The sequence below is a fragment of the Symphalangus syndactylus genome, chromosome 23 (assembly GCF_028878055.3).
Source record: "Symphalangus syndactylus isolate Jambi chromosome 23, NHGRI_mSymSyn1-v2.1_pri, whole genome shotgun sequence".
NCBI lineage: Eukaryota > Metazoa > Chordata > Mammalia > Primates > Hylobatidae > Symphalangus > Symphalangus syndactylus.
In genome coordinates, this window is record NC_072445.2 from 18,126,171 (window position 1) to 18,149,735 (window position 23,565).

The following is a 23,565-nucleotide window of genomic DNA, read 5'->3' on the forward strand; positions in this document are numbered from 1 at the left end:
CAGGGTCTTGCTGTGTTTGCACAGGCTTGTCTTGCACTTGTGGCCTCAAGCGATCATCTAACCTCAGCATCCTAAAATGCCAGGATTATAGACATGAGCCACCAAGCCTGACCCTCTTCTTTTGCTTTATTGCCTCTTTTCTCCACAAGCAGCAGGCTCCATGAAGGAAGAACTGTCAGTTTAGTGCCCGCCACGTTCTCTATTGCTCAATTCATCAACAAACCAGCAGGGCCCAATTTAAATTAGAGGTCATTGTTAATGAAAGAAGTGATAGCAAAGAAGGTCTCCACTGCTGAAATGACTTTCATAGGATGGTTCTGTATCTTCCCAGTAGCCAGGGAGCCCTTTGTTGGCACCCACTGTTGCCTGGCACGCAGAGCCTGTCTGAACACTCATGGCAATGAAGATGGCCCGATTTGGATCCTGGGTGGCCTTTCAGACTGGTGTTAGGGCACCCGTACCAGGTTGCTGGGAGGAGCAAAACTCCTCTTTTTTTTAAAGTAATAGAACCTTCTGGAGCTTGCTATCCTCTGTGAAATTATTTACTTATTTGAGACAGAGTCTCGCTCTGTCACCCAGGCTGGAGTGCAGTGGTGCAATCTTGGCCCACTGCAACCTCCACCTCCTGGGTTCAAGCGATTCTCCTGCTTCAGCCTCCTGAGTAGCTAGGACTACAGGTGTGTGCCACCACACCTGGCTGATTTTTTATATTTTTAGTAGAGATGGGGTTTCACCGTCTTAGCCAGGATGGTTTTGATCTCCTGACCTCATGATCTGCCTGCCTTGGCCTCCCAAAGTGCTTGGATTACAGGTGTGAACCACCACACCCGGCCAGTGAAATAATTTCTAATGTGCAGTCACAGCCATAATTGTCCATGTCTTCTCTTTCACCAAGGGGGTGTGTGTCTTTGGGCCCACTTCTGCCTTCCCTAGCCCATGTCTCCTTGTGTCATGTAGGCCCTGGCCCAGGTGATCCTCTTTGGCTCAGCTGCTTGGCCTCCAGCCTCTAGTCCTCACTTCAGCCTGTGGGAAGGTTCTGCTGGCTCCTTCAGGGCTCCTGGCATTGCCTTTAGTCCATGTGGGTCCCTGGGCGGGCCTGGGTCAGAACTGGCTGAGGGCATAGGCTCGGGCTGTACTGAGGGCAGCTTCCAGGTCACTAGTGCTTCCGGTGCCTTGGGCCACCACTCGCGAGCCCCAGGCCTTGCCCCCCATGTGGCTGCACACTGCCAGTGCCCAGGCCTCTGCTGTGAAGGTGGGCATGGCACCCTAGGAACAGAATCAGAAGGGGAAGTGATGCAGGGTGGCCCTCCCTGCCAGCATCCACTCAAGGTACCCTCAAGAATGGAGCTGAAGGTGATCAGCGTCCCCTTCCCAGCTGGACATATGGTGGGGCAGTCAGGTGATGAGCCGGAGAAGGTCTGGGCTGGAAATGTGTGTGGGGAGGTGTATGAATGTGAACATCTGCTACTTCTTTACAAGGGATGTGAGGCCTGGGAGGGGTTGGTAATTAAGGAATCTCTTGGTGCTTTTTGGGGTGGGGAGGGGCTGTTTTTAGGAACAAGGAGATTCCCCTAGCCCTGTCCTGGAGTATCCTCATAGATACCTCCACCCAGCCTTGGCCCCTTTGACTGGGAAGAATTAAAGGTGTAAAATCGGAGAGCTGGACCAGGATGGGTATTAATGGGGGTGGTGGGCTGCTCTCCCACTTCCCTCACCTGGGCCACTTGACAGGCACACAGCACCTTCCCCACGGGCTGGGGGCTGAGTAGGAGCACAGACGTGCTGGGGGCCTGCTCACACAGCTGCCGTACCACCTTCACCAGCACCTGGACCACGAAAGACAGATGGTGAGCCCATAGCTTCCCAGACCCCTAGCTACCTCCTGGTCAGGACTTTGCCCTCCCCAAACCCTGGGGCAGTCCCACTTGGCTAGCACTCACTGAGAGAGACTCAGCAGAGACTGTGTCCACAATCAGAGGCCCCTTTGAGTGCCGCTCCAGCAGCTCCTGAGTTTTCTTTGCAGCCTATGGGGCAGGAAGGACAAGCAGAGGGGTCAGACTGAGAGGCAGGTTTCCAATTAGCCCCAATTTCTGAACTGAGCCCCAGCTGAGCAATCCCCTGCTTCCCTCACCCACCCCAAAGGTCATCAGCTCTAGGCAGAGGTGGCAGGGACTCTGCCTAGGGTGGCCTCCTTTTTGGGTCCCACATGTGACCTTCCTCACCTCCCTCGCCACTTCCCTTTCATCATAGCTTCAGGCCCCTACAAATAGGTCGCTGAAGGTGAAAGGAAGGTCAGAGCACAGATGGACCAGGAGTGGGCGGGAGAAAGGGGGATCCACAGTGGAGGTGCAATCAGGGCTGAATGGCACTAATCAAGTCAGCAGGCTTCCGGGGGGGTCTGAGCCAGACTTGGGAGTTGGGGGAGAAACACAGTTTGAAAGAGACAGAAGTGGGGGAATGGCCTGGGTGATGGTTCTCAGCTGGCAGGAGAAGGAAGAAGCTGCCACCACCCCGTCCTTGCACAGCCTCTGACTCACCCCCATGCCCTGGCCCTTGAGACTTCTCAGTGTGTGTGCTGGAGTGTCCCCGGGAACATGGGTGCAGCCAAACCTCCTCTCACCTGTCCCATTTGCAGCTTACGGATGGCAGTGTTGGCACGCCGCTGCAGCATCTTCACTGTGGCCAGCAGCTCCCGCCGCTGCCACTGGGGCATCACAGCAGTTTCCACAGCCTATGGCCAGAAGCAGTGCATCACCCCTGCCCTTCCCTGAGCCATAGTCTCTGAGGTAGGGACCAGCAGGGCCAGGGAAGACACCCATCCTGTAGACAAACATCTGGGCCAGCTGGAGCCCAAGCCGATTGGAGTGCTAGGGAGAGTCTGGAGGGGTCCAGGGAGGAATAGGGGAGGGAATAGGGCTGGGAGAGGGTGGGGAACAGCTCCACGGTAGGCGTGGCCCTCACTTCAATGAGTCGTCCTATGTCCTTGGACAGCCTCAGTGCCTCCGCCACATCCCGGCTCCCCTGACTCAGCCGCTCAGTGGCTGCTTTCACTTCCTGGGCCAGGCTCTGGCCTAGCTCTCGGGCCTGCAGGGAGGGGACAGGAGGGTCAGGGTCACCAGGCTTACATTCATCTCCCCAGGACAAGGCCTTTCAACCCATTACTGGTCAGGGACAAATAAGATTTAACAATCAGGACCAATCAAGGCACCAGCACCAAATAATCAAAACACATGCCAGCTGCCAACAGCTGATATGGCCAATTGGTGTGCAAGTATGAACACTGGCTCTGCTGCTGGGCACCCCTGGGCCTGAGCATGTCACCTGCGTGTGTCCCATATACCCACTCAACCCAGAAGTCCCAGGCCTACTGGCATGCTGACCTGCTGGGCCTGCTCCCCAGTGATGGCCAGCAGGCGGGTAGTGCCCTTGGAAAGCTGGCGGTCCCCAATGATAACCAGGTCCCCTACAGCCCCTGTACGTAACAGGTGCCTGTGGGAGGAAGGAGTAAACAGAAAGTCAGGGGGTATGACAGTAGAGAAGGGAGAAGTCAGAGTGCATCTCCCATTAAGGGCTGATCGCTCCAAAGACCAAGGGAAGGGCAAGGATCTGGGGCACCTGGGCCAGGCAGCACAAAGGAGTGACTCACGTCCCACAGCATAGCTCCACAGAGGTCTGCAGTGCGGCTTGGGAGGCTGGGTCCAATGCATGGGCCACGGGCACCCCCACTGACACCACCCGCACAGGGTCTGGGTAAACCTGAGGTCAAGAGGGGACAGGCCCGTTAACTGCCAAAGAAGAAGGATAAAGCCTCTGGGTATGCCTGAAGGAGGCCCCTGATCTCCACCAAAAGGGCTTCCCCAACTCACCTCATCCAGAGAGCGCAGGCCAGGGACCTGGGCAGTGAGCGCCAGGGGCACCTCCTCCATGTACACAGCCTTATCCTGCCCCACGGCCTCCTGCACAGTGTTCTCCACCGCCCGGAGCTGCTCTGGGGTCAATGGGGTCTGGAGGGGTGGGGAGGAAATGGAAAGACCAACATGCAGTCAGCCCCACACCTGTAACTGATGCATTGAAACACGGTCAATGTTCACTGAGCCATCCCCAGGTTCTAGAATAGTGGCTAGCACATAATAGGTGCTCAATAAACACTACTTGAGCAGACAATTCTTTTCCTTAGAAAGCTATCTGGGGCCGGGCGCAGTGGCTCACACTTGTAATCCCAGCACTTTGGGAGGCCGAGGTGGGCGGATCACGAGGTCAGGAGATCGAGACCATGGTGAAACCCCGTCTCTACCAAAAATACAAAAAAAATTAGCCGGGCGTGGTGGCGGGTGCCTGTAGTCCCAGCTACTCGGAGAGGCTGAAGCAGAAGAATGGCGTGAACCCGGGAGGCAGAGCTTGCAGTGAGCTGAGATTGCACCACTGCACTCCAGCCTGGGCGACAGAGCGAGACTCTGTCTCAAAAAAAAAAAAAAAAAAAAAAAAAAAGAAAGCTATCTGGGAGTTGGGCCTATTGGAAGCTCCAGGCCTTTCTCTAGGCACCAAAAGTTGAAGAAACAGAAAAAGGAGGCTGTATCCATAGGGAGTTTATAAGGGGTAGCCCAATGGAAGAGAGAACTACAGGATGCGGGGATGCAGGGGCAGGGAATAAGCAGGTGGGATGGGGATTAGCCAGCAAGTACTTCCTGGAGAAAGGATTTAAGCCAGATGTGTAAGAAGGGCAGGGAGACAGGGTGGCAGCAGAGGGAGAGGGCAGCCCAGTTTGAGCAAGAATGGCTTGGGTGACAGTAGAAACAAGGAGAGGGAGCGGCTGGAGCTGAAGGGAAGGCCCCTGCCGGAGGGCCTTCAGAATCCCACAACATCAGAGCTGGGCGACGCCCCAGACACTCTGTAGCCTGACTCCTCACTGCTGCACAAGGAGCCCAACGGGAAAGGACTTGCCCAGGGTCCCATAGTGATTGGGTGGCCGTGCTGGGCCTAGAGTCCAGGCCTCTAAGGGCAACCTGCTCACAGCAGGCTGTCTCTCTTTTAAGCCTGTCACCTCACATGAAGCCTGTCTTTCTGTGCCGGGCTCACCTGGGTGGTCACATCCAAGCGCAGCTGCTCAGGATTGAGATGGGAGCCCTGCTGCTCTGTGCCAGGGCCCAGGGTCTGCCTCAGTGCCCAGTTCAGCAGGTGGGTGGCCGTGTGCTTCGCCATGCAGCCTAGACGCCAGGCCTGAAATACTTTTGTCACCCAGCATCCTGGGTGAGGGCAGGGGGGTGGGAGAGTGAAGGGGCTGCAGGGTATTGGGAACAGTTAGGGATGGTCCTTACCTCATCCACATGCAGCTGCACCTGGTCCCCTATCTGCAGGCACTCAGGGGCTACTGCCTCATGCAGGATGAAACCCCCACAGACCTGGGCCCGGGCTACTGGGAACAGCACGTCCTGAGGGAGGGTAGGGGTCAAGGTGCCTGTAGCCTTTCCCTCCCCTTGGCTCCCACTCAGGCTTGGGTCTGCCACCCACAGAAATCAGCCTGGGTTGTGGTGGAGACTCACCTCTTGCCCTGCCCGCACCAGGTAGCCACGGTCTGAAGCCTGGCCCCCCTGTTCTGCATAGAAGTTGGTCCTGTCTAAGAGGAGGCCACAGCGCTGGCCTTTCCCCACGGAGGCCACTGCTGTCCCGTCCTCTGTATACAGCTGCAACACCTGGGCCTCACAGGTGCCGAACTCTGCCAGGGCACAGAATGGTTATTAGTGGTGGGCAGGTGCTGGGGACATGAAGGTGGGTCTGTGCCTTGAGGCCAACAGGCACCCCCGCTGGCAGGGGCACTTCCAGCTGGGGGCCACAGAGACCCCTGGTGGCCATTCTGGGGAATACATAGGGGCTAGCAGCAAGCATCTTGCACATTCTTCTTAGTCATGGTCAGGCAAGCTTGTGGCCGCAGGCCTCGGTCCAGGCTCTCACCGTAACTTCCGCTGGGTCGCAGGGAGTAGTTGTACTTGGGGCTGTCGTCAGTTGGGGGCACTCCTTGGCGCTGCAGCTCCCCCAGCGCATGGACATCAAGCCACAATCCCTGCTTCTGAACTGGCTCAGCCTGCCGTGCCCGGTGCTGCAGGATGGGCATGGGCATGGAAGAAGTGCATGGAGAATGAAAGTGGGACTTCAGCCTCACAGGGCCCTGTCCCTGCCACACAGCTGTGGACTCTGCAGCCCTTCTGGAATAAGAATTCAGGGCTTGGCTGGCTGCTAGAGCCCCTGGGCTGGTTGGTGAACCACCCATCATGTCGGCTCCTCGGGATTAGGCCTTCCTGCCCACTGCTGCCACTGGAGGGCCCCTCTCCAGGAAGCTGTGCTTGCTTCTGCTTCTGTGTTTAGCCCATTGGCTAGTGTTGCTTTCTACAGGTTGTGGCCTGAGGTTTTAGAAACCTCCCAGGTGAGGGGACAGATCCTATCTCAGCCTCTTGATTCCTCTCAATATCCACAGCTCCTCCCCAGAAGCTCAGGGCTGGGGAAGGGGTGTCCCAACAGAACCCAGCATGGGGGTGCCACACCTTGTACCTGGGCCTCCTCCTGGGCCAACCGCTCCAGTCCAGCGGAGTCCAGCTGGACCCCTTTCTCCTCCAGCATCAGCTCTACCATGTCCAAGGGGAGCCCCAGGTCTCCACACAGTGATAAGGACCAGGCCACTTCAGCTTTGAGAAAGAAAGACAAAGAATGTTGAGGAGGGGAGGGATTAGACAAAGAAGGGGAGAAAAATAAGGTCCAGGGCCCTTCTAACCACGCAGAAGCCACCAGATGCCAAACACAAATACCCCCTCCATACTGGGTAGCCTCAGGAGAGGGGTCACATTCAGGCTTCATGCCTCAAGGCCGGAGCTGGGGGTAGTCCAGGGTACTCCCTGGGCACACGTCATTTAAAGGGAGGAGGGAAGCTCAGTCTATGCATGAAACCAACCTAGGAAAGCAGGAGGCAGGGCTAGCTGGGCAGTGTGGACATGGGGAGGCAGGGTGGTATTCCTGCTGCAGAGGGGTCTGGGTATGGAAGGAGAGTCCAGGGAGAGAAGAACATTGGGAGGAGGTCAGGGGTGGACATGAGGCATGGGGCTGGCCCAGAGCTCCCTCTTCTGCCCACCCCGGTGAGTCTCAGCGAGCCCCTTGTGCATGGGCTAGGTATCCTGCTTACCAGGGAACATATCTGAAGGCCCCAGGGTCCTCAGAGTCCGATCAATGATCCGCCGACCCCGCTCCAGGGAGGCCAGGAAGGCTGCCTCGTCCTCTGACACCAGATTGGCGATCTGAACCAGGCAGAGCAGAAGTGGAGCTGGGTCTCCTTGGAAGGAGGGTCTCTTTCCACAGCTCTTCCATCAACCCCTTTCTCTCCCACTGGAATCCAGTACCTGGGCTGAGTTCCTTTGCAGTTCTGGATAAGCATCTCCCTGTGGGAGGTGGAGAGGGCTGAGGAGGTGTGAAAGGCAACTAACCCACCCCCACCTCCCCACCCTGGGCCTCCCTGAGGACACCTGCCCTGGAGGCTCAGACACATTGAGGGTCTGGGAGAGGGACTCAAATGGGGAACTGGTTTCCCTGTAGGGTGGCAGAAGGGGGTCCTGAGGTCAAAGGCTCAGCAGTTTGGGCAAGGAGCCTCCTCAAGTTTTCCTGCTTCTTGTAAGCAAGGACAGCTTTCTTAGTTTGCTGATAGGATGCTGGGCTCGATATTTAGGGTGGGGACCTCTGGGCACCCAGGCTGGGGGCACTGTCTAGGCTCAGTGGTAGGCTCCCCAAAGTGCCCAGGGAGGCCCACAGTGGAGAAGAAGCTCTGTCCTTACCAATGTCTCCACCACTACAGGTACCAGGCTGCCTAGGAAGCCAGGTGGTGCCTTTAAGATCTCCATGGAGAAACGCACAGCTCGACGGAGGATCCGACGAAGAACCAGCCTAAAGGGGTTCAGAGCCCAGACATGAACCCCCCAGCAGCTCATGGTCAGCAATATGGGGAGTGGGAAGGACAAGGTCCACGGTGTGTGCTCCTATCTCAAAGCTTTCCCTCTCCCCATTCCTCCTACTGGCTCACTCACACCCACCTCTCCTCTTCCTTCCCTCCTCCACCTGAGACCCCCAGCAGCCCCTGTCCTCTCTATAGCCCTTCCAGACTCACGGGGGACCTGACATCCCAGGGAAGACGCCATCAGAGATGCAGACACTGAGTGTGCGGATGTGGTCAGCCACCACGCGGTACGCTGTGTCTGTGCGCCCCTCGTCTGCCACCCCTACTCGGCCCAAGTAAGGGGGTGCCCTGCAGCCCTGGGAAGCAGAAGAGAAAGAGTCAGCCAGTGGCCCTGCCTGACCTGGCCCAGGTGGGTGCTCTTTATCGCCTCTAGAGCATCTGCCCTCAGCCCTAAAGCCAACCACATCCAGAATGGCCTTGCCAGTCCAGTCCTGGGCTGAGAAGCCTCACGGATGAGCAGGAGCCAGGCCCTGCCCTCACAGGGCTCATATTTGGTGCTACAAGTGAACATATCTGTGACCATTTACTGAATTTCTACTATCAGAACTGGGTGAGTACTTGAACAACATGACCTCGAATCCCCAAAATAGCCCATTCCAGGAGGTGTTAGTATCCTTGCTTTAAAGAAGAAGCTGAGGCTCAGAGGAACTCAGTGACACAAGGCTACCCAGCTCTCGAGGAGCAGATCTGAGATCTCAGCCAGGTTTGTTGGACTCCAGGTGCTCTCCACTACCTGTTCTTGCCTCTCCCATCTTTTGTAGGGACGGGCAGGGAGGGAGTGTGTAAGCTACCTACATGGAAATGCTCCAAAGCAGGGAGCTTGATTCACTTACCTCCAAACCTCTCTCTTCCCCAGGCTTCTTCATCTAACAGTCATGCCATTCACTGTGTTGCTCAAGTCCATAGCCTGGGAGCCATCTTTGAATTCTCTTTCCCCTACTCATCGTAATCCATCAGTGGGTCCTTTCACTCCTACCTCCATGAGATCTCTCAAATCAATCTACTTGTCTCTACTTCCACTGCTATTAGCCGAAGCATGCCCTGTGGTCCTTGCCTGGACCGATAATAGCCTCCCAACTGATTCCTAAGTTTCTGCTCTCATCTCCTTCCAGCTCATCTTCCACACAGCAACAGGAGTAGCCTTTTAAAAGTGTACATCAGGCTGGGCGCGGTGGCTCACACCTGTAATCTCAACACTTCGGGAGGCTGAGGCGGGTGGATCACCCGAGGTCAAGAGTTTGAGACCAGCCTGGCCAACTTGGTGAAACCCCATCTGTACTAAAAATACAAAAATTAGTCAGGTGTGGTGGTGGGTGCCTATAATCCCAGCTACTCTGGAGGCTGAGGCATGAGAATCGCTTGAGCCCCAGAGGCAGAGGTTGCAGTGAGCCGAGATCATGCCACTGCACTCCAGCCTGCATGACAGAGCAAGACTCTGTCTCAAAAAGAAAAAAAAAAAAGAAGGGTTCTCAGTGGGGAGTGTGGCATGATCTGATGTACACTTTTATTTATTTATTTTTTTTGAGATGAAGTCTCGCTCTGTTGCCCAGGTTGGAGTGCAGTAGCATGATCTCAGCTCAGCTTACTGCAACCTCCACCTCCTGGGTTCAAGAGATTCTTCTGCCTCAGCCTCCCAAGTGGCTGGGACTACAGGTGTGTGCCACCATGCCTGGCTGATTTTTCTATTTTTTTAGTAGAGACAGGGTTTTGCCATGTTGGCCAGGCTGGTCTCCAACTCCTGACCTCAAGTGATCCGCCTCCCTCTGCCTCCCCAAGTGCTGGGATTACAGGAGTGAGCCACCGTGCCCAGCCCTGAGAACCCCTCTCACCACTCGGAGCACCAAGGCCCCACTTTGGACTTTAAGGCCCACAAGACTGGATTCTGCCTTCTTCTCTGTGGTAGACTGTTCGCAAAAATGGCCCTTTCCTAGGCATATGCCACTTTAAAATGGGACTTTACAGCTGTTTCCCATCAAGGGACAGAATCTATTTCTCCATCCCCTGAATCTGTGCTGGCTTTGTGACTTGCTTTGGCCCATAGAATACAGTGGAAACAACACTGTTCTGAGCCTGTGTGTCTGCTCTCTGTCTTGGAACCTTGCTGAGCTGTGATGTGGACAAGCCCAGACTAGCCAGCTAGGTGATGACAGACACATGGCCCAGTCACCCCTACTGCCCCCAAACTGACAGCCAGCCAAGCCCCAGAAGAGCTGCTGCCTCTCAGCTGACCATAGATGGATGAGTGAGCTCACACAAGACCAAAGAATGAGCCAGCTAAGCCCAGCCTAAACGCTAGCTCAGACTCAGGGCGCAGATACATGGTTGTTGGTTAAGCCACAGAGCATGAGGGTGGTTTGTTATACAGCAAAAGCTAACTGACACATGTTCCTACTATATCCCATGGGATTCTCCTTTAGCTGGCTGGCCACCTTTTAGTTTTTGGCACATGTCAAGCCCTTCTTGGGGGGCAAGGAGGGAGGGTATAAGCTACACACACAGAAATGCTCCAAAGCAGGGAGATTGATTCACCTAGCTCCAAACCTCTCTCTTCCCCAAGCTTCTTCATCTCAGTAAATAGTCATGCCATTCACTGTGTTGCTCAAGCCAATAGCCTGGGAGCCATCTTTGATTTCTCTTTCCTTTCCCCATCTAATCCATCAGTACCAAGGCCCTTGGTACCTGCTGTCCCCTCTGCCTGGAAAGAGCTTCCTGTAGCTGACTCCTCCTCCTCTGGGGCTCAGCTCAAGGGTCATCTTCTTGGTGAGCCTTCCCCAAGCACCTTATCTAAGATTCCTCTGTACCCCTCCTTCTTCCTAGTTACTTTCACCCATGTTTACTGCCTGTTCACAATCTGTAAGCTATTATCTTGTTTTTTAACACATTTATTGATTGTCTATCTCTCCTGCTAGCATATAATCTCCATGATCTCTTTCCCGCTTACTGCTGTGTCTTCTGTACCAAACACAAAGGACTTAACATAAAGTAAGCACTCAACACGTATTTTCTGAATAAATGAAAGAGGTAAGGAGTTAGGAGGAACATCAGGTAATAAGTAATGAATCCCAGTGTCTTGCTTGACGTCTTGGAATTCTTGGTTGGTTATTGTCCTCAGATGCTGAGAACACCCTGTGTTCTCAACAAAGATGGAATGCAGTGGGGCTGAGGGCTGTGAAGAGCAGGTTAGAGGGCTTCTGGAAGGGAAGAGGCACTCACCTGCTGTATGGCGTTGAGCAGCGGGGAAAAGAGGTCCGTGTCATAGGTGGAGTGTTTGCCTTGCAGCACAGCCACCAGCCTTTCCAGGCCCATTCCTGTGTCCACATGCCGCTGGGGCAGGGGCTGCAGGCTTCCATCTGCCTCTCTGGCCAGGGAAGGTTTGCAAGGTGAGGCCCCACCCAGGATTACAGGTGTGAGACAGATGCCCAAGTGGAGTAGAGAAATGGGGGGAGGGGGGCCAAGGGAGCTGACAGTGGGAGGAACCAGACAATCAGTGTCTTCCCCTGCCACCCTGCAATAGCAGGTGATGATGGCCTTGGGGTCCTGTCCTTCCTCATTTAGGGCTATCTCCACTCTCACCCCTGCTTAGGCCCTTGCCTGGGCACCAGACATCCCATCTTGGGACAGAATTCTTTGCCCCTAGAAAGACATGTCAAGGCTAGAAGAAAATCTGAGACCATCAAGTTCAACAGAGAATAGCAGTGACTTGTTCAAGCTGTCACAGGCAAAGACTACAATTAAATCAGTTATTATCTATAAGGTGTTGAGAATTGTGCCTGACACATGGTAAGCACCATTTACGTGTTTGTTTTTATATGAAACAGATCAAAGTCTTCTAATTGCCACCTTTTCCACTTCTAGCCAGGGATTCTCATCCTGCTTCAGCACCCCATTACCTGTTGTGTTGCATGAAGACCAGGTTCCAAAGCTCTACCAGCTGGGGGGCTCCCACCCCACCAGCAAGGTCGTAGTGGATCTCAGTACAGGGCCCACAAGGGCCAGTATCCCCCATCTCCCAGAAGTTCTCTTGTGGTCCAAAGGAAAGCACACGGCTAGTAGGCACCCTGGGGAGAAAGGCAGGTGAGTGGTGGGAGACAGACAGACCCAGAAGCTGAGACTCTCTCTGCCATAAGAGCCCCTCCCTCAAGTCACAGCTCAGCAAGAGGAGGCACAGGGCTGACCTCACAGTATCCTGGAATGAAATGCTGAGACTCCGAGGATTGGTGCTGGTAGTCTCCATTTTCCAGGCCTCCTGATCTCCAGGAATGAACATAAGGAGGGGGCTGACTCACCCTAAGCTCAGCCAGATGTCCCTGGTCTCCAGGTCTGGGTCCAGTCCTGCCTTGGGGTCACCATCAAAGTAGGAGACCCAGAGCCTTTCCTCAGGGATCCCATAGACCTGAGTCAGCAGTTCCCAGGCCATGTTACAAGCCTCCTCCTGCAGCAGAGACCAGCGTGGGGTGGGGGGAGGAAGATGGGTGAGAGGCAGACCCCACTGAAGTAATCAAGCTACATGAGTTTAGCCCCCGACTTAAGACAAAAGCATTTCTGCTGCCATGTTGTTCCCGGAATAAGCCATGAACCATTACTGCCTCTGAGTGTTTTCCTGCCCAGAAAGCTTCCCCCTTCTTCTAAATCCTATCTTCTTTCAAGTCCCAGAACAAGTCCCACTTTCACATGAAATTCTCTGCCTACTCTAGCCTGGAGTGATCTTTAACTCCAGTAAGCACCTTAGCATTGCTGTTTGACCATTTATTCAAACAACAATTTTTGAGTAATCATTAGGCAGGAAGTACAGTCTCTGCCCTTCAGGGACTTACAATCCAATCAGGGGAGTGAGGTAATTCCTGTTACACCTGCTCAACTAGCACTTTGCCTCCACATCTGGTATGAGGCCCTGCCTACGCAGACAGTACAATGGAAACAGGACAAATTGACTCCCTTCTTGGCTGATCACTGATCCCCAGAGACTCACCTTAAAATATTCACCCCCAAAGGCCCAATTGCCAAGCATTTCAAAGAAGGTATGATGGGAAAGGTCTCGACCCACATCTTCCAGGTCGTTATGGTGTCCTCCAGCTCTCACACATTTCTGGCTGTTGGCCACACGTCGGAAGCCTGCCATCTCACTTCGTGGATCCACGGTGCCCAGAAAGATTGGCTTGAACTGGAAGCACAGAGTGGGGAGGGGGAGAAGGATATCCAATTTCTCAGTAGAAGGGAAATGTGGGGAGTGGGGATAGGGATGGCTGTTCAGACCGAAGGCTGCCTGTGCCCCTGAGAGTGCAGTGTAATCTTGGTCTAGGAGGACAACCTGGGAGCCTGGGGACAGCCATCTCTGGTGTCTGGGAAGCAGAGAAGAGGTAAATAAATCATGAACCAGAGACCCTCTGCTAGTAAAATAGGCAAGGTAAAAGAAGGAGGAATGTGTTGGGAGCTGAAAACGGGGCGCTGAAAGGTGGCATCCTCCGTCTCAGCTTCTTCAACCACACCCAATAACTTCAGGGGGAGCCCAGACAGCCTCTAAGGTTAACTTATGCCGCCCCTATTTTACAGATGAGGACAATGAAGTCTAGAAAAGGTGAGTGGTTGATAAAAATCAAAAGCTTAGAAATAGTACTCAGCACACAATAGGTGATCAATAAACATTTAATGAAAGCGTTATCTTTATTTAAATAACGAATAAATGAAATCAGACTTCTCCCTCGGGATTCCACTCCAGCCATTTCGGGACCTAATACTCAATCCCAATCCAGAAGTTCCCAGCTCAAGCCCTCCCCAAGCCCTCCCTATACTCTGAGCGCCGTACCCCCATCACTTTACCCAACCAAGCACCGCCCTCTTTCCCCAAAAGCTACGAACTCCGCCTCTCGCTTCTTTTGCCCAATCCTGCAGCGTCTTTCTCACCGGAAAACTCACAAACTCCGCTCTCTATCAGTATGGTTCGGCCCTCACCTGGTTCATGCCCGCATTGACAAAAAGCAAACTGGGGTCGCCGCGGGGCCGCACGGAAGCGGAGCGCACCAGCCGGTGGCCATGGCGGTCCCGAAAGAAGTTCAGAAAGGCGGCCCTCACGGCCGAGGCCTTGGCTGCAGGGGGCTCCGATGAGAGCGGCCGATGGCTGGGGCCCCGCCATGCGGGCGACCTTCGAATGGCCCGCCGCAGCCGCCGGGCTGCAGCTGCCACTGACGCTGCCATTGTAGCTCCAGGCAGTGACTTTACGGGGTCAAAGAGTGAAGAGGGAAGGAAGCCAGGCGTTTCCTACAGCGGCCCCTGGCGGTAGGAGGACTCGGGGCGGCCTCTGCTGCCGGGGTGGAAGTGATCGATTGGGTCGCTGGCAGAAGTCTGTCTAGCACAGCGCCTGGCACATAGTAGGCTCTTAATTCATTCGGCATTAAACAAATATTCATTGAGAGCCTACTATGTGCTAGGCATTGTTTTGGGTGTTTAGGGTACAAAATTAACAAAATGCCCTGCCCACTGAAATCCGTATTCTAGCAGTAATTGCTGGTGCTTATTAGTTTTGCAAAGTTACAAATGGGGTTGCAATAAACAGGTGTGGATTCCACTTCGTGTGTCTGTGTGTGTTTCGTGTGTGTTTTTCCAGGCTGAGGGAAGAAGGCGGAGAGTGACAGGGGAGTATCAGCATTCATTCAAGAGGTATTCAACAAATATTTATTGAAGACCTAGTATGTGCTAGGCACTGTTCTAGGCATTTGCCAGTTCCCTTGGACCTTGGCATCAGACACGGCCATTTTGCCCTTGAAGCAGGAGTCTGTAGGAGAACACAGAACCCAAACAGCATCTGCTATATTATTAATTGCCTAACATTTGGTCTTCTCATTTGCCTGAGGATCAGAGAGAATCCAGGTCGTCAAGGCAGGAGGAAGCTGTTGGCTAATAGCTGCAGAGATTTCACTCTCTAAGCCTTCTAATGCCCTAAGGTTTTGTGTGTTTTCGTTTAGGGTAAGAGATATACCGGTTCTACCTCTCCCTTCTGTCTTTCCATAGTAACAGCTGTGACCCTGAAGCCAACAGGCCCTTGTGGATGCAATCAGGGTGCTCATGGGGCTTCTCATGATGCCCTTGGCTTGGGAAATTAAACAGATTGGGAAGAGAGAAGAGAATCTGCCAAAACTAAAACTCAATAGAGGTTCCAGAGCTGAGGTCAGTGTAATAACTGAGAAGGCCTTAGCCATCCGGGTGGTCTCTTTTAGCCACGATTCTGTGTGTGTTTAGTTATTTGGGGTCTTTGGATTAAGTTATTTGGAGTCTTTGTATACATAGTTTCTCTGGGGAATCTACATTGGACTTGAATTTCTATAGTGATAGTAAATTCTCAACTTTGTATTCTGACAGCACCTATAACTCCTATTCCATGATCCCCTTTTTCTCCCTTTGCCCACATAGATTACAGGTGTTGTTTTGAAAGTGTGTTTGGCCTGTTTTGGTTTTTCCATTGTTTCTGGAACAGGAAGCTAAAGCCGGCTGGGGATTTCTGTGCGATTGATGACTTTTTTTTTTTTTTGAGATGGAATTTCGCTCTTGTTGCCCAGGCTGGAGTGCAATAGCGTAATCTCAGCTCATTGCAACCTCTGTCTCCCGGGTTCAAGCAATTATCCTGCCTTAGCCTCCTGAGTAGCTGGGATTACAGGCATGCACCACCACGCCTGGCCAATTTTGTATTTTTAGTAGAGATGGGGTTTCTCCATGTTGGTCAGGCTGGTCTTGAACTCCTGACCTCAGGTGATCTGCCTACCCGGCCTTCCGAAGTGCTGGGATTATAGGCATCCACCACTGCGCCCAGCTGAGATTGATGATCTTTAGACAAGACTGTGAAATTATTTCCCAAACTGAGATGGGAGTGTTTTGCCATACAAACCTGGCAGGGCCTCTACTCAGTACTAACATCAACCCTTTTTTTTTTTTCACATTTTGCCCAGAAAGTCATTGTGTTATATTAGCAACTCCAAACATGGATCTAGTGTGCAGCCATATAATTTTTTTTAAAACAGCTTTATTGAAATATGATTTACATACTATACAATTCACCCATTTAAATAAAGTGTACAGTTCAATGCCTTTTAGTATATTTACATAGAGTTGCCCATCCATCACCACAATCGCTTTTAGAACATTTTTGTTACTTCCCAATAAAACCCCAAATCCTTTAGCCATTAACTCCCAATCGTCTCATTCTTCCTCGTCCCTGGCAACCACTAATCTACCTTCTGTCTCTACAGACTTGTATATTCTGGACATTTCATGTAAATGGAATCATATAATATGTGGTTCTTTGTAACTGGCTTCTTTCATGTAAAATAATGTTTTCAAGGTACATCCGTGTTGTAGCATGTACTATGGATTTTTAGAAAAATGTTTTTAGTTGTTTTCTGTTTGAAGTAGGTTTTTCTCTCATCTTATTTTGTCTTTGCCACTAAAAATGATACTTTTCTTTTCTTTAAATGTGGTGCTCTTTGGTGAATCATTAGGTTCTTTTTAATATTTCCCAGTGAAGCAAAGTGGTTCATCTAGGATTGGGATGTGTCTGTTCTGGTTTGCAACTGTCATCTGATGAGGAAGTTAAATTGAAGGCCTGCAGCTTCCCAAGATAGATGGAGGTGGAGAAAACTCATCAGACAGGGAAGTTACCAATCCTGGGAAGTTCTTTGAAGGGTGCTGATCCACTGTCTTAGCATTTGTGGGAATTTCATTTTGAGGTTTAACATGCAAATGGGGTCTGCTTTTGTGAGTTACTCAGCTGGGTTTTGTGAGCAACATTTGGGGTGCTCCTTTCATTGTTTAAGACAGTGGTGCTTTATCTTCCCTGAAGTTGGGATTTTCCCTTATGTTGCCATTTGACCTACTTATGTTGGTAGGTTCAAGGCATACAGCCATTCTTTGTGCTCTCCCTTTCACCTTGTTTAAAAGATGTAACACTCTTATTCTAGGAGTAGAAAGTGTCCTTTCTGATTTCCCCATTGGCTTTGAGAGCAGGACCCCAAGATCAGTGAGACATTCTGTCCTGGACTGATGGTCAGAGAAGACAAAAGGGAATTTTTACTCTTACTGAGCATGGGGAACTCAACTTTGGGAATTTCCTCTTATAAATCATAAAAACAGTCTTTTAGCATCTAGGTTAAAAAGTCAACCTACAAGAGATGTTTCTGATTTGATGTGTTTATTTACGACATTGGCTTATCTGGATTGTGAAAGCAAACAACACTTGTCAAACATTAATATGCATATGGATCTCCTGCGATCTTGTTAAACATGCAGACTATGATCCCGTAGGTCTGGAGTAGGTGAAATTCTGCATTTCTAGCAGGCTCCTGGTGATGCTGCTGCTGCTGCTAGTCTACTAGACCATACCTTGAGTGACAAGGGTGTAGTAAAGGACTCGTAAGGGGAGTCTGGACACAGGCTTTAGGAAACGTTCTTTTCCCTGGTCCTGGGGCCTAAGACTCAGGTGCCCTTAGGTTCTCCCTTTCTCCTGGGAGGGGTGCTCACCCAGAGTAGGTGGGTGTAGCTGGGAGCTCATCGTGTGCAAGAACGCTCGCCCCCTTTCTTCCTCCAGCTTCTTAGGGAAGTGAGGGTGGTGATTGCAACCGCCTGTGGCTTAGAGATGTGGAGGTTAATGTGGACCAGGGTGGAAGGGGAGCGGTTACCATGGGAATCTGGCAAAGTCATCAGGGCACACCGATGGCTGGGGGGGCCCCCGGATCAGGAATTCAAGTATTGGTGGACCCTTGAGGGTCTCAATTCTAGAGGTTTATCCTTATGCATTAAAAAAATACTGTAGTTACATTTTATTTATTTTTACTTTATTTTACTTTTATTATTTTTGAAAGAGATGGGATTTCGCTATGTTGCCCAGGCTAGTTTTGAACTCCTGGTGTCAAGCATTCCTCATGCCTCGGTTCACCAAGGTAAACATTTTAACTGGTTATAGAAATACCTACATAACAACTTTGATTTTGCCTCTTGGCCTGGAAAGCCTAAAATATTTAATATGTGGCCCTTTAAAAAAAAAGTTTGCCAAACACTGCAATAGAGATTTTTTTAAAAATCACACTATAAAACGTAGATGCAGAAAATCAACCAAAACAAATGTTGACTTGTTTCAATGTTGTTGATTCAAAGGCAGACATCTTTGTATCCACCACCCAGGTCTTTTTTTTTTTTTTTTTTTGAGACGGAGTCTCGCTCTCTCACCCAGGCTGGAGTGCAGTGGCGCGATCTCGGCTCACTGCAAGCTCCGCCTCCCGGGTTCACGCCATTCTCCTGCCTCAGCCTCTCCGAGTAGCTGGGACTACAGGCGCCCGCCACCACGCCCGGCTAATTTTTTGTATTTTTAGTAGAGACAGGGTTTCACCGTGGTCTCGATCTCCTGACCTCATGATCCGCCCGCCTCGGCCTCCCAAAGTGCTGGGATTACAAGCGTGAGCCACCGCGCCCGGCCTCACCCAGGTCTTGAAATAGAACTTTGCAGCCACCCCAGGGCCCCTCCATGCATGGATTCTGCCCTGCCCCCAACCATCTTCCTTCTCCCAAGCGTGACCATTGCCCTGACTTTCATAGTAATCACCGCATTTTTTTTTTTTTTTTTTTGAAACGGAGTTTCAGTCTTGTTGCCCAGGCTGGAGTGCAATGGTGCAGTCTCGGCTCACTGCAACCTCCGCCTCCCAGGTTCAAGCAATTCTCCTGCATCAGCCTCCTGAGTAGCTGAGATTACAGGCACCCACCACCACGCTTGGCTAATTTTTGTATTTTTAGTAGAGATAGGGTTTCACCATGTTGGCCAGGCTGGTCTGAAACTCCTGACCTCAGGTGATCCACCAACCTCGGCCTCCCAAAGTGCTGGGATTACAGACGTGAGCCACCGAGTCGGCCTGCATTGCATTTCTTTACAGTTTGTCACCCAAATGTACATCCTTAGACGTTATAGTCTTGCACATTTTTTAAAAAAGCATATCGACTTGATATTTTAAGTCTTTTTATCAATAGGTTCCATCTCCATCCTTTTCCTTACAGTGTATTTACTGCATAGCTACGGAGATTTGATCTGTGGTTTCCCACAGTCTAAGTTTTTGCTGACTGCATATTCGACATTCAACTCACATTCAACGTGTTCCTCTGTCTTCTCTATTTCATGCAAATTAGCACCTGGATGTAGACATTTGATTAGACACAATTTTGAATCTCTTTGGCAAGACCATAGATGCTCCTTCACCAGAGGGTACATCAATGTTTGGTTGTCTGTATTTCTGTGATCTTAGCAGCCCCTGATAACATAATGCCTATATCTATTAACTCACTGGAAGGTGAAACATGGTGATATTGTTAATTCTATCATCTCTTTTTCATTTATTAATTGGAGTCTTTTTATGAAGAGATGCGTCCCCTAATCAATTATTTGTTAATCAGTGGTATAGTTAATGTAGAAAAGGCTACATGCTTGATTTTGCTCCCTTCAGTTATCAGTGTTCAAGATAATGAATTTGTTCCTATCACCCTCCAAAAGTGAGCTATTATTATATTTTCGGCATCATTGTGAACTCATAGATTTCAGCCTATTTGACGGTTCCAATCCATTGCAATTACAGTGCTGTGTCCATTAAAGCTCAAAGTGGCCGGGCGCGGTGGCTCACGCTTGTAATCCCAGCACTTTGGGAGGCCGAGGCGGGCGGATCACGAGGTCAGGAGATCGAGACCACGGTGAAACCCCGTCTCTACTAAAAATACAAAAATTAGCCGGGCGTGGTGGCGGGCGCCTGTAGTCTCAGCTACTCGGAGAGGCTGAGGCAGGAGAATGGCGTGAACCCGGGAGGCGGAGCTTGCAGTGAGCTGAGATTGCGCCACTGCACTCCAGCCTGGGTGACAGAGCGAGACTCCGTCTCAAAAAAAAAAAAAAAAAAAAGCTCAAAGTGTCCCATCTTTTGTTAGTGGGAACCTTTTTGATTTGGCTTCTGAGTGCCTTTGACATGACTCTAGTAATCTTTGATAGACTCCTTGCTTTCTGTTATGGCAAGATATTTCTGGCTCATTTTGTCCATTTTTTGCCCCAGTCCTGGAATCAGCCATTTACCAAAGTCCCAGCTACTTTTAATGGGAGAAGGTAATTCAACACTACAATCTAGGTGCTAGGGATACTTATTGCTACTGAGTCAGTCATTGTTTCCAGATTTTTATAGAAGACAGAGACAGGAGGAATGTATATTTACAGATAAAATGGTTCGGTAGAGGATTTTAAGCAGGGGAGTGACATGATCTGATTTATGCTTTTGAAAGATCCTTCCACCGAGGGAGAGTTGACTGTGGGGGTCATTGTGGAAGCAACAATGCCTATTGGGTCATTGTGGAAGCAACAATGCCTATTAGGCATTGTTGCTGACATTGTGTAGGAGAGACATGATAGACAGGACTGCAGCTGTGAAGATGAGAAATGGTTAGATTCAGGCTGCATGTGAGGGTAAGGCTATATTTGCCAATGGATGGGATGCAGAGAAAGGGAGAGAAGACTCATTTCTAAGTTTATGACCTGAATAACAGGGTGGGTGGTGGTGCCATTCACTGAGATGGGAAAGCCTGGAGAAGGAGCAGGTCTGTGGAAGGGAAATAAAAAGTCTGCTTTGGTCATGTTAAGTTTGAAATTAGACATCTACATGGAGAGATCATTCAGTGTTCGATATGAAAGTCCAGAGTGCAGAGGCAAGATCTAGCTGCAGCTATAGATTTGGGGGGTTACTAGCACATTGGTGGTCCTGGATGAAATAAGATCATCTAGTGGAAGATCAGGATGGAGGAAAAGAGAGGAAGGTCAGATCTTGGGTGCTTCCTGGGGAGCTGGAATAGGAGATGCCTGTAGGAGAGGCTGAGAGGGCAGTCAGGGTCAGGAGGAAAATTGGAAAGAGTGTGGTTGCACCAAAGCCTCCAGATGACCGTATTAAGGAGAAGGGAGTGGCCAGTGTGCCAGGTGCTGTGGGGGGTTAAGCAGAAAAAGAGTGGAGACCTAACCAATGGATCAGGCAAGATGGGAGCAGTTTCAGTGGGATGATGGGAAGGAAAGCCCAACTGGAGGGGGCAAGGAGGGGAGACAAGAAGGTGGAGACAGGAAGTATAGGCAATTCTGGAGGAATGTTTCAGGAAAGAGAAGTAGAAAAAAAACAAAACAGTAGAGGCTGGACAGGACTGTAGGCTCTAGGAAGTATGTTTATTTGTTTGTATAAGTCTGCTTTGGTCATGTTAAATTTGAAATTAGACATCTACACGGAGACGTCATTCAGTGTTCGATATGAAAGTCCGGGCTGGAGTGCAATGGCGCGATCTCGGCTCACTGCAACGTCCACCTCCCAGGTTCAAGTGATTCTCCTGCCTCAGCCTCCCGAGTAGCTGGGATTACAGGCACCCACCATCACGCCCAGCTAATTTTTGTGTTTTTAGTAGAGACAGGGTTTCACCATGTTGGCTAGGCTGGTCTCGAACCCCTGACCTCAGGTGATCCACCTGCCTCGGCCTCCCAAAGTGCTGGGATTACAGGCATGAGCCACTGTGCATGTCTTGTTTATTTATTTTTAAGAACAGCAACATTTGGCTTGTTTGTATGCAGATAGAAGTGATTTGGTACAGAGAAGAAGCTGATAAAGCAAGAAAATGAAAGGATTATTGCAGGAACAAAGTTTTAAAGTATTTGAAAAGATAAAATTCAGTACAAAATAGAAGGATAGGCCATTGTCATGTGCAGGAACACTTGTTCCATTATAATAAGAGAAGGACGTAATTCCAGCACTTTGGGAGGCTGAGGCGGGTGGATCACCTGAGGTCAGGAGTTTGAAACCAGCTTGACCAATATGGCAAAGCCCCGTGTCTACTAAAAATACAAAAATTAGCCGGGCACGGTGGTGGGCACTTGTAATCCCAGCTACTTGGGAGGGTGAGGCAGGAGAATTGCTTGAACCCGGGAGGCGGAGGTTGCAGTGAACTGAGATCGCGCCATTGCACTCTAGCGTGGGCAACAGAGCGAGACTCCATCTGGAAAAAAAAGAAAGAGGAGATGGAGGATACTAATTCTAGTAGGTCAGTGGCTGTAGGGCTGAGGAGCAAGCAAGGGAGTACTCATTCTCATGCACCTATTTCCTTAGTGAATATGCATTTAGGTGTAGAGATGAAACTGCTGCCTTGAAAGAGAGAAGTTGATTTGCTAGGGATTAGCTGACACTGTTGGCTGCTCATTTAAGATTTGAGGTCCTCGATTTAAACTGAGACTGATTAGCACAGTGGGATTTTCTCCATCCATGCCCAGCTACTGTTTGCAGATTCAGAGCAGGCAGATAGTTGGGCATAATCGTGCTTTGGTCCTGCCATCTGAGTGTGGTGGGGGTCAGATAGGCATGAAGAAGGGTGCTTGCAGGGAAATGGTTAAAGTTCTGAAGCTTGTTCAGTATTTGAGTTGTAAACGCTACCCATCTTGGGGCTTATTTCATCTAATAACCTTAGTATCCTGTTTCAAACCTTAAAACACAACTTTAAAAACAATGATGTATATGATATGTGACTTCTCCCTCCTGCCTTTGGAAGCCATTTTTTTTTTTTTGGATGGAGAAAAGAGACAAGAGACTGTTAGTGTGTAACATCTAAATATTATGTTAAAGAGGTAGTCACTAGTTTTAGCAAGAGAAAATTTTATCTTTAAGCTGACTTTACATCGGAAACAGGAGTCCAAAAGACAGTGGTAAGGCCTTTTTAAAGCACTGAAAGAAAAAACCCGTAAAGACAAAATTCTATGTCCAGCAAAAATATCATTAAAGAAGACAGAATAAAATTTTCGGATAAAAACTAAGAGAGTTTATCACCAGCAGATTGCACCATAAGAGAGTTCTCCAGGCTGAAGGGCAACACTACTAGGTAGGAATTTGAACCTTTAGGAGGGAATAAAGGGTGCTCGAAATGTTAAGTTGTATGTAGATAAATACAAAAGGCTATTTTTTTCCTCAATTAAACAATATGTATTTAACTGTTTAAAGCAAAAGAATTTGGCTGGGTGTGGTTGTTCATGCCTGTAATCCCAGCACCTTGGGAAGCTGAGGTGGGTGGATCTCCTGAGCCTAGGAGTTTGAGACCAGGCTGGCGACATGGCAAAACCCCATCTCTACAAAAAACACAAAAATTAGCCGGGCATGGTGGCATGTGCCTGTAGCCCCAGCTACTCAGGAGGCTGAGGCGGGGAGGATTGCTTGTGCCTGGGAGGTTGAGTCTGCAGTGAGCTAAGATCGCATCACTGCACTGCAGCCTGGGCAACAGAGGGAGACTTCTGTCTTTAAAAAAAATTTCAATTGTTAGTTCTATTTATTGCTCCTGTCCTTCAGGACATGTAATATGACTACTATATACAAAATGGGAGTGGTAAGTTGAACCATACAGTTGCAAAGTAATTACATTTTACATGAAGTGGTGTAATATTAACTCTAGGTAGACTCTGAAAAGTGAAAGATATATTTTGTAATCCTCAGAGCAGTGGTTTTCAGAGGGTGGTACAAGAACCTTGGGGGTCCCCAAACCCATTTAGGAAGTCTTCGAGGTCT

At 50.4% G+C, this 23,565-nt stretch overlaps 1 protein-coding gene across 1 annotated transcript; it reads right to left on the reverse strand.

Moving 5' to 3' along the window:
- Positions 1-108: 108 nt before the first annotated feature.
- AARS2 (alanyl-tRNA synthetase 2, mitochondrial) lies at positions 109-14,243 on the reverse strand. Its single transcript, XM_055263056.2, has 22 exons — positions 13,940-14,243; positions 12,960-13,151; positions 12,277-12,422; positions 11,881-12,048; positions 11,204-11,348; positions 8,141-8,286; positions 7,812-7,920; positions 7,383-7,421; positions 7,169-7,280; positions 6,544-6,677; positions 5,950-6,094; positions 5,541-5,713; positions 5,316-5,429; positions 5,077-5,217; positions 3,867-4,004; positions 3,647-3,756; positions 3,381-3,489; positions 2,962-3,084; positions 2,621-2,731; positions 1,941-2,024; positions 1,716-1,826; positions 109-1,266 (listed from the first exon to the last, which is right to left on the reverse strand). Exons 1-22 carry the CDS (start codon positions 14,180-14,182, stop codon positions 1,102-1,104), a joined length of 2,958 nt encoding a protein of 985 aa, XP_055119031.2. The 5' UTR covers positions 14,183-14,243; the 3' UTR covers positions 109-1,101.
- Between the last annotated feature and the right edge of the window lie 9,322 nt (positions 14,244-23,565).

Bases quoted from the DNA above. Each gene is read 5' to 3' on its own strand.
- AARS2 (XM_055263056.2), bottom strand. From the start codon at position 14,182: ATGGCAGCGTCAGTGGCAGCTGCAGCCCGGCGGCTGCGGCGGGCCATT. The intron at 6,678-7,168 runs GTAAGCAGGATA...TCTTTCTCAAAG, and splicing joins GCCTTCAGATATGTTCCCTG to CTGAAGTGGCCTGGTCCTTA. The intron at 6,095-6,543 runs GTACAAGGTGTG...CCCATCCTGCAG, and splicing joins TGGCCCAGGAGGAGGCCCAG to CACCGGGCACGGCAGGCTGA.